At 35.9% G+C, this 9,521-nt stretch overlaps 2 protein-coding genes across 5 annotated transcripts; both read left to right on the top strand.

Moving 5' to 3' along the window:
- The first annotated feature begins 490 nt into the window (after positions 1 to 490).
- Positions 491 to 3,956, top strand: LOC140771030 (alkaline ceramidase-like). 4 transcript variants are annotated; one of them, XM_073112383.1, is made up of 4 exons: positions 517 to 648; positions 949 to 1,625; positions 1,726 to 2,080; positions 3,124 to 3,956. In XM_073112383.1, exons 3-4 carry the CDS (start codon positions 1,824 to 1,826, stop codon positions 3,638 to 3,640), a joined length of 774 nt encoding a protein of 257 aa, XP_072968484.1. In that variant the 5' UTR covers positions 517 to 648; positions 949 to 1,625; positions 1,726 to 1,823; the 3' UTR covers positions 3,641 to 3,956. The 4 variants fall into 4 exon arrangements, with proteins under 4 accessions (XP_072968482.1, XP_072968484.1, XP_072968485.1 ...); XM_073112381.1 differs by lacking the exon at positions 949 to 1,625 and having other exon boundaries at positions 491 to 648; XM_073112384.1 differs by lacking the exon at positions 517 to 648 and having other exon boundaries at positions 659 to 1,089.
- Positions 3,957 to 5,072: 1,116 nt separating this feature from the next.
- LOC140771211 (porphobilinogen deaminase, chloroplastic) lies at positions 5,073 to 8,963 on the top strand. The gene is made up of 5 exons (XM_073112657.1): positions 5,073 to 5,369; positions 6,120 to 6,525; positions 7,401 to 7,604; positions 8,311 to 8,488; positions 8,594 to 8,963. The coding sequence occupies exons 1-5, from the start codon at positions 5,161 to 5,163 to the stop codon at positions 8,704 to 8,706; spliced, it is 1,110 nt and encodes a 369-aa protein (XP_072968758.1). The 5' UTR covers positions 5,073 to 5,160; the 3' UTR covers positions 8,707 to 8,963.
- The last annotated feature ends 558 nt before the right edge of the window (positions 8,964 to 9,521 follow it).

Below are 9,521 nucleotides of genomic sequence, written 5' to 3'. Positions count from 1 at the left end.
ATCTTGATTGGAGCCACAATGACAAAAAAATGTATTTGAATTTGTTTTAACCTTTAGTCACCGGTAGTAGCTTAGCAGTTTATACCTTTAATTTTAGAGAGAAAAAAATAAAGAAAAATAACGTATAAATGTCATGAGTCTAATTATAACAGAAAGTAATAAAAAAGAATTTAATAAATTAAATATATATATATATATATATTAAAAAAATTAGATAATTTTGACACCATAGAGAAGATGCACCTCCATAAACTTTATTTTCCATATATTTATATAATGATTTTTTAATGTATTTAAAAACCAATAATGGTATGACTTCAAACTTCTTATTTTTAATTTCTTAAAAATAATATCACAGCGATAATTAGAAAGAAGGGTATGTTGGACGATGTCAACACCTTTCAGAATAAATAATGGAAATACGAATAAAGAAAAAACTATCCGATCTCAACCCGATAAACTCCAACGAAATAAATAATGCCACCCGTTGCCCGTTGGTTCTTTTTTTTATATTCCGCGTTTTCTTAATATTTATTCCTATGTCCAATTCCCAAGTGGGAAGTGGTTTCAAACCCTAACTAAGTCCCCCGATAATCCTCTATCTCTTTATCTCTGCGATCTCGTCGCGCAAACCCGAGCTGAAGGAAGGTATTCTCTTTTGCTCTTAGGGACGGCTTTCTCGGATCCTATCCGTGTGTGTTTTAGTTAGTGATCTGTAGTTATGAAGTTTGATGGATTTTAGGCGTTTTAATTGTGGGTTTCGCTCATGTGCGTGCTTTTTAGTTGTTTCCGTAGAGATTCTCGTGAGATCTGTAGTATAGTTAGTGTTTTGGATGCTTTGACTAGTAGCATTAGGGAGACGCATCTATGGTATGCATCAGGTTTGGGTTATCAGGATTGTTCCTTGTAATTTTGGTTCATTTATTATTGAAGTGATCGATTCTGCAGAATGCTGTTGGTGTTCTTCGATTCTTTTTTGGGTAGTGAGGATAAAGCGGTGAGATCGAATATTTTGTCATCCATGCTTGGTTTTGGATAGGAGCATCATTTTAGAAAATGGCGCCTTGATTGCCTAGGCTCACACCAAAGGTGAATTCTATCTAGAGTCCAGGTGCTGCTAGGCATGGATTTTAATATTTCCGCTGGTTCTTTTTGGCAACGTCAACTCTTGGATTACCTTTCTTGATATATCAGTAATAAGGAATTGGATGAGAATTTTAGTCATGTCAATCTCATGTGGAGGAACAACTTAGTCAAAAGGCGGATGTTGATCTAGTCGGTGCGCAATGGTAGTCCGCATTTTATAGCTTTTTTCTGCTTTATGACTCTCCAACGATTCACACAGATTACGATCTGAATCAAAAGGGATTCTTTCTTCCTAAAAAGGGTATCCTGGTGCACAAGGTTCCATCAAATCCATTTTTTGGTGAAGCATATCTGATAAGCACAAAATTATCTCTACTGTCAGAGAAGATTTTTGATCGACTCGAACCTGAGGATAGAATACACTGATTCTCTATCTTTTTGATACATGAGCAACTGTTGCAGCTCTTAAACTTGACTCTCGTATGTGCTACATGTAACTGAGAGACAAAAAAGTTGGTCACCATAGACAGGAAGTTGTTGTATATAACTTCTTATAATATTTTTTTGTGTTTTGGACTTCCTACATTTATAAATGAGCTTGTTTTAATGTCTGTGTCATTGTCATTATGATGTTTGCAGGTCAATTTATTTGCTAGCACTATGATCTAGCACAAGCTTTTGCCATGCAAGGTCCATTTGTTACGTAATCTAGAATTCAGGTCTTCTAACCTCTAAGGATGGCAGATTCAGTGGTATCAAGCTTTTGGGGACCTGTTACATCCACTATTGAACTGTGTGAGGAGAACTTTACACATTCATCGTACATTGCAGAATTTTACAACACAGTATCAAATATTCCTTGCATTCTTTTGGCATTCATTGGCCTTATAAATGCCCTGAGGCAACGGTTTGAAAAACGATTTAGTGTTCTTCATATATCCAATATGATACTTTCAATTGGGAGCATGATATTCCATGCCACATTACAAAATGTGTAAGTCCCTTACTTTCATTTTACATTTATGTTACTTTCTGATGTTTTTCCATTATGCTCATATCTACTGAACATTTTAGATTTGTGTGATATATAATAAGGATGTTCTGTAGATTAAAGGAAAAATCAGATTAATTTACAAGTACATCTACTGATGTGACCATTTGTCGGAATGCTTGAATGATAATATGATGATGCAGCCAACATGGAAGTGGTCTCTCCTAATACATGCAATAATAGAATAGTTTTTAACTTCAATGATGTAAAAGAGAAGAAACTATATTTGGTTATTTATGCAATTATACTTCCTGTGGTCTTATGTGGAAACAGCATCTTCATTACTATTTTCTACTGGATTTTAGTGATTCCTAGACCCGAGGTGCTACAGTAGATGGACCATATGTCAAGATAAATTTTTTTAGTTCAGTAAACTAAATATAGTGTAAAATATTTTTTAAAACATGGGGCACAAGATGTCACAGAAGACATATTCTAATTTCTTCACATCCACAATCTGTTTTTCCAGTAGTATTTTTGCTGAAAATCACAGTGCAAAGATTGTAAGTGATGGCTTCAAGATATCAGAAGATAATCTATTTGTTAATGATTACTCCGATATATATGCTGTCCAGGTTCTTCTCAAGTGCATTTGGGCTTACGTGGTCTTGTTTAGAAAGACAATAAGCTATTAATATCCTAGTCTTCTATCTATACTAGATATCATCTGTTTTTATGAAATGCGGTAACTAGCATCCTTCATTCGTTTCTTTCCTGTCACTTGTCTGTTTCTAAAGTGATTTCACCTACTTTATCTTGCTTGCTCGTCGTGTGGAAAAAACTTGCTATCTTCTGCTCATGTTATCTAGATTTGTGCTATTTATTCAACATAGTGTACATGATTTCTTTTTTTCAATAAACTGTAGGTTGTGTTGATGTTTAACCTTTTTTTGTGTGTCAAACTATAAGATACTTGCATAGAATTGCATGATAGCTGAACTATTCACTCTTCAAGTTTGTGTGATGACTCTTTAATCCACTTTCAGACTACAGCAGAGTGATGAGACACCTATGGTATGGGAATTACTGTTGTACCTATATGTGCTTTACTCACCAGACTGGCATTATAGGAGTACCATGCCTACTTTCCTTTTCATATACGGTGCTGCATTTGCCATCGTCCATGCATTTGTGCGGTTTGGAATAGGATTCAAGGTGCACTACGTTGGCCTCTGCCTTCTCTGTATTCCTCGTATGTACAAGTATTACATACAGACGAAAGACGTGGCTGCTAAGCGGCTGGCGAAGCTTTTTTTAGCAACAATAAGTCTGGGAAGCTTATGTTGGTTATTTGACCGTTATTTCTGTAAGAAACTTTCTCGCTGGTATATTAACCCACAGGGCCATGCATGGTGGCATGTTCTTATGGGATTCAATTCATACTTTGCAAACACGTTTCTAATGTTTTGCCGAGCTCAGCAATTGGGATGGGAGCCCCGTGTTGTCCACCTTTTCGGTTTCTTCCCGTATGTTAAGATTCAGAAATCGAAGAAGCAGGAGTGAGGGGAAAACAACATTGGACTATGTGATGCTGGCTTTTTTTGTTTTAGTCTGGAAGCTAATGTTGTGTTTCAGCTCGACGGGCTAGTGTTGACATTTTGTATATCAAGTGATACGAACTATTAATGTCTTGACTGATTTGGCCGGTTTTCTGGTAGCACAAATCTGTGTACTTGACTTGGGAGTATTTTTGAATCTTCTGTTTTTGATTGTTTTGCCCCTTTTTCGGTTGTAGATCTGGAACTGAAATCAATTCTTGTTGTTCACTGAATCTGATGAAACAAGATTACTAGCTATGAAACAAATTTGCATTAAGATATCTTGTAGCTGGTTTTTCTTTCTACTTGTTAGAGCAATTCTAATTTTTCTTGACAGATTTGACTTATTTATTATACTATTTCTTGCCATCAGCTTGTATATAAATTGTGAATTACTTGAGCAATCAGACACCAACTTGAAAGGCCCCTAGATCAAAAGATGCTGATTTTGACTGTCAATGGCATTCACTCTGTTCTTAACTATGCAATTTTTGTGATCCAGGAGATGGAAAATTTGCTTGTGTTGGCCTACATTTTCTTCTAGAAAGCAACACAATTTGTCATACACAAAACTGATTTGGACCTAACTCTGCATTCTTTTTGTGACTTGATGCGTCCCCACTACTTGAATTTAGTGATGGAGGACAGCAGCCTATTTATCAATGGCCTTAAAAATAGTGAATGATAAGATAAAGGAGAAATTTTCTATTCATGTAGGTTGACCTTCAACAATTTAATTATTTTTGTTGATAAATATTATTGTTGGCAATGTAGTGATTTGCTTACAACGAATATCCAGGCTGGGGAACTGGATCAGGGTTCTCTTTTTTTTTTTTTTTTTTTTTTAAAAAAAGAAGAAAATAAATATAAATTTACTAATCGATCATCCTACAATAAATAACTCTTTGTGAGCTTGGACAACTACTCAACAAGAGCTAAACCCTAAGCTTGAAAATTATAGTTTTTAAGCTCGATCTTTTAAAATATATTGGTCAATTCAAGCCTTCTAAGTGCACTAATGTCATCTAAAATGGTTCTCTTTTACATATCATCTACATTTTAGTATATTCCATTTAGTCTAATAAAATTTCCTATTCCTCACCCCCTCTTAACTTTCTGCATCTTTGCACAAAAAACCAATTTAAGGGTATTATAGCCAAAAACTGAATCTAGTTGAATTTAAGTTACGAGTAGTGATAATTAACAGGGAGTCTGAAAGTCTTGCCTAATTAGACAAAATATTGGTGGTAAAATGCAAAAGGAAATCCTAAAAATAATGATAAAAGGAGAAAAGAGAAAGATAAAATAAGGCATGCAGAAAAAAATGGTCTGATTGGCCAATCCACTGACGTTATCTGCTTACTTCCCCCACTATAAATTTCATAATCTCCATCCCAATCCCCTCTTGGGTATTTCCTCAACCCCTATCCTTTCTTCTTCTCCTCCTCCTCCTCCTCCTCCTGCTTCAATTGGTTCTACTCAACAATGGCAGGAACCGTCACCATGAGATCCATCACACACAACCCTATCATCACCGCTCCTTCCCACGGGAGGCCCACCTCGTCGCTGGGCTTCGGCGGATCTCGGCCTTCGATTGCTGTGAGGAGAAGGCCCGTGGCCATAAGAGCAGCCGTCACTGTGGAGCAGGAGACTCAGGCCAAGGTCTCGCTTATCAAAATTGGCACCAGAGGGAGGTAGGCGCTCTCGTTTCGGGATTGTCTTGGTTCTATTTGAATTGGGTCTTCTCTGGTTCGGTTAGATCTGGGGAAAAGCTCGTTAAAAGTTGGATTTTTAGCTTGTTTTGTAGTATTGCGGAAACTAGTATCTCGGATGAACCCTGCTGAATTCTTTTGTCAGAACAGAGATAATGGCGCTGGATTACTAGTTTGTGTTGTCAAATAGTAGCTTGAATCACAGTGTATCTAATTATGTACAACGGAGATTCTTAATTTTCACTTTATCAAGAGAGAAGCTTCTTCTGGTTCCATTTATTGACTTCTATATAGCACTATTTTACTTATCCTGGTATTATATGGAGTAAGGTAAGGAAGAATGAGTTTATCTGAACATTTATTGGAGCAAAATGTGGAGTGAAATTGCAATATTTGTATTCTTCTCTTTGCATTTTCTTTCCTATATATAAATCAGGATTAAAGTTGGTAGCAACAAGTTTGCCGTGTACCAACTTAAGGTTCTAAACTGCTGCTAAATGTTTCTCTGACAAGTAACTTCTTGTTTCAAGTCAATCAGCGCACTATTACATGATTTTAATTTATAGCTGATTGTTAATGATCCCGTGAAGACATAAAAAGTGAACATTTTTTACTTGTTCATCTAAGCCATTCATAATGAAGGAGATATGCTCATCTTAAGTTCATCATCTTACCAGTATGTTTATTTTGTATTCTTGATGATAAAATTCTTTTCTATGTTGCATAGGACAGTCCTCTAGCACTTGCACAAGCTTATGAGACACGGGCAAAACTCATGGCAACACACACAGAATTAGCAGAGGATGGAGCTATTGAGATAATAATCATAAAAACTACAGGCGATAAAATACTCAATCAACCTCTTGCTGATATAGGAGGGAAGGGTTTGTTCACAAAAGAGATAGATGAAGCCCTCTTGGAGGGTACAATTGATATTGCAGTTCACTCAATGAAGGATGTTCCTACATATTTCCCTGATGGTATGATCTTGCCATGCAACCTCCCACGAGAAGACGTGAGAGATGCATTTATATCTTTGACTGCAAATAAACTTGGTGAGCTTCCAGCTGGTAGTCTTGTTGGAAGTGCTTCCCTGCGAAGACAATCCCAAATACTCTACAGATATCCATCATTGAAAGTAAGTTTTCTATATAAATCATGTAAATTTTATTTTGTTTTACTTCTAATTGTCTACTCTGTAACTTTTTAATCTGTAATTTTATATTGGATTAGAACAATCAGTGAATAGTTTGCATAACACACTGCAGATTTATATATATTTCTAATATCCTTTGTTAGATTCATACGTGTATTCTATTATGGTCTCCTAAATAGATAATTATGCTGTTGTAACTTATAATATATATGAAGTTCCATTTTATTTTGATTCTTTTATCAATAGTTTCCTAGGTCTTTAGGTTCCAAATATAAGAACCCAAAATGCAATCATTATTTAGAAATCCTGGCAATTATTTTTCTTCTTTATTGCAGCATTGTCTCTAGATGCCCGTTACTACATATCATTTCCATATCTCCACATCCCTATCTGTCACTTGCACATGACAACTTGTTTTGGATTGCCTCTGTTTATGATTGGTCCCCTATATCTTGATTACTCACTGTTTAGTGGCTGTCAAGCTGTTCTAGTACAGGATATTAAGTCTGTCCACCTTGCTTATTCTTCTGAAGATTGCTTCATCTCTCTTTTCTTCTCTTACTCTCTGTATTTCTCTGTGTTTGTGTGTGTGTTTAGCAGATTTAAGACATTAGAGTTTTTAAAACATTGTTCTTATCATAAACTTTTAAAAGATTCTAATATCATGTTGCACTTGTATTCTTTATTTTCCACCAAACTTTCATGATGTTGTGCTAAAATATTAGGTGTCAGCTGCCAAAAGTTTTATTCTTTATGACATCTTCAAGGTTGTTCTGCTTAATCAAAGTCAATTGTGTTCATAGGTAGTTGGATACCATATCTTGAGTCATAGTATTTGTCTTCTTTTGCATTTGCAGGTTGTTAACTTCAGAGGAAATGTTCAGACACGACTAAAGAAACTTAATGAAGGCGAGGTCCAAGCAACCTTGTTGGCATTGGCGGGGCTCAAGCGGTTAAATATGACTGAAAATGTCACAGATATTCTATCTGTAGAAGAAATGCTTCCAGCAATTGCTCAAGGTGCTATTGGAATAGCATGTAGAAGTGGTGACGACAAAATGGTGAGCCATAAGCTGTTGCTTTTATTCTGTTGTAGCTTTGTTTATCTTTCAAAAGAATTTGAACATTTGAATATCTGTTTATTGCCTACTTTAATTTGGCTTTCTGGATAAAGGAGGTGGGTGTTGTGACATAAATAAGGGCCTCTCTGTGGTTACTGGGTACTCTCACTAGTTAGAAAAGGATCAATGATATATCTGGAAGACTGGAATTTAATATACTTGCAGCCTTGCAGGGTTGCCCATTTGCCTGTTAACATGTCGAGTATTACAAATATCATGCCATCATTGGTTGAGTGTACTGCATGCCAAATACTAACTTGAAATGGATATACAGTATAGCATCATTCAATATTTTTTTAAATGGCCTATCAATATGCCTATGAAACCTTGCTGATTCTAGTGTTATGCCTTACCAAAGAATATGAGTTAAAAATTCCATTCCAAGTGTTCTTCTGTGGTTGTATAGTTGAAATCGAGGCTAAAGCTGCAGCATAAATTTTATCCTCTTGGAAAATGCATAAATGAGATTTTTGTGCAGTAATCACCCTTTATTTCATCTAGAATCTCTAAAAACTATCAGAACATTAATGAAACATCATAATAGAGACTTACAGTCAATTATGGTAAAAATGGCATTCTCTGTTCTTCAATTTGAAATTTTATTTCTTCTAATAGCAGGTTTAAGGGAAACTTTATGTTTTGGCAGGTCAATTACCTAGATTCACTAAATCACGAGGAAACCAGGCTAGCTGTTTCTTGTGAAAGGGCGTTTCTAGAGACTCTTGATGGATCCTGCCGAACTCCAATTGCTGGGTATGCGTATCGCGATAAGGATGGAAACTGTGTGTTCAGAGGTTTGGTGGCTTCGCCTGATGGAACCCGAGGTAACTTAATTCGCTTTTTAGTTTAAAACCTTCATCTGTTTTGTCTTGTGATTAACTTTTCTTCTGTTTTCATGTATTTCCTTTTCTATAAAATTCAACTTCCAGTTTTGGAGACGACGAGAAAAGGACTGTATGCTCTCGAGGATATGATCGCAATGGGCAAAGATGCTGGGAAGGAGTTAATTTCAAGGGCTGGTCCTGGTTTCTTTAATTGGTAGTTTTTTTTTCCTGTCAGAATGCTTACAAGCTGAAGGACTGCTGAAAGGACTTAGAGCTCCTGCGATCCTTTTCTTGTATTTTTTTGGTCTGTTTTTGTGTTCTTTTACCCTTTTCCTTTTGGTTCTGTATTAGTAGATGCCCTTCTCTAAGCTGAGTTGTAACATTCTAGTTGTATTCATGTGTAATTTTAGTAAATTTTTATGTTTGATTTCTCGTCGAACTTTTGGCTCAAATAAAATGTCAATTCTTTCTTCTAGCTTATTTCCTGATGGAGGATTGAATTAGTGGTGTTTTTATACATTAATTTATTAACAGAGCCAACAGTATATCGATCCAAGAAAAGATAGCTTAATCCAATCCCACTATATTTATGTTGCAGAATATCTTCCAGAAGTTGAATAACTTTCTAAACGTGTTGAGGTTTCAGATTTGCCTTCCCATTTTCTTTGATATAGCTCTTCACTCTTTTTTTTTCTATATTTCTTCATATTTATTAGCTATTTCTAATATCATGTTTTAATTATAGTTTAGTTTATCATTATAATCAAATGTGAGACTTGTGTCGTATTGATTTATTTTTAATCTTCTTAATTTGTGTTTCACGTTCGCCAAGCGTTTACACTCCCAACTACGGATTCTCGTCTTTCCTTTGACCGTTTAATTGGGCGGTGGCCGGTGGCCGGTGGGTGGCCGGTGGGGAATATGCGGCACAGCATCTCGCGGAGCATATGATGTTATTCTTTGTTGTGTTAGGTTAACCGTTCGATGAGATCCCATTCGATTTGACGAATGATGATGGAAGATTAAAGTGGTC

Source organism: Typha angustifolia, chromosome 11, assembly GCF_048772165.1.
Source record: "Typha angustifolia cultivar Huaian chromosome 11, ASM4877216v1, whole genome shotgun sequence".
NCBI classification, from domain to species: Eukaryota; Viridiplantae; Streptophyta; class Magnoliopsida; order Poales; family Typhaceae; genus Typha; species Typha angustifolia.
Note: the sequence above shows the minus strand (reverse complement) of the source record. Positions and strands in the feature narration are given on the sequence as shown.

What these genes read in the sequence shown, in the direction of transcription:
- LOC140771030 (XM_073112381.1), top strand. Translation starts at nt 1,824, where the DNA reads ATGGCAGATTCAGTGGTATCAAGCTTTTGGGGACCTGTTACATCCACT. An exon ending in CATGCCACATTACAAAATGT is followed by an intron (nt 2,081 to 3,123) that starts GTAAGTCCCTTA and finishes ATCCACTTTCAG; the next exon opens with ACTACAGCAGAGTGATGAGA.
- LOC140771211 (XM_073112657.1), top strand. Translation starts at nt 5,161, where the DNA reads ATGGCAGGAACCGTCACCATGAGATCCATCACACACAACCCTATCATC. An exon ending in AAAATTGGCACCAGAGGGAG is followed by an intron (nt 5,370 to 6,119) that starts GTAGGCGCTCTC and finishes TGCATAGGACAG; the next exon opens with TCCTCTAGCACTTGCACAAG. An exon ending in TTCGCCTGATGGAACCCGAG is followed by an intron (nt 8,489 to 8,593) that starts GTAACTTAATTC and finishes TTCAACTTCCAG; the next exon opens with TTTTGGAGACGACGAGAAAA.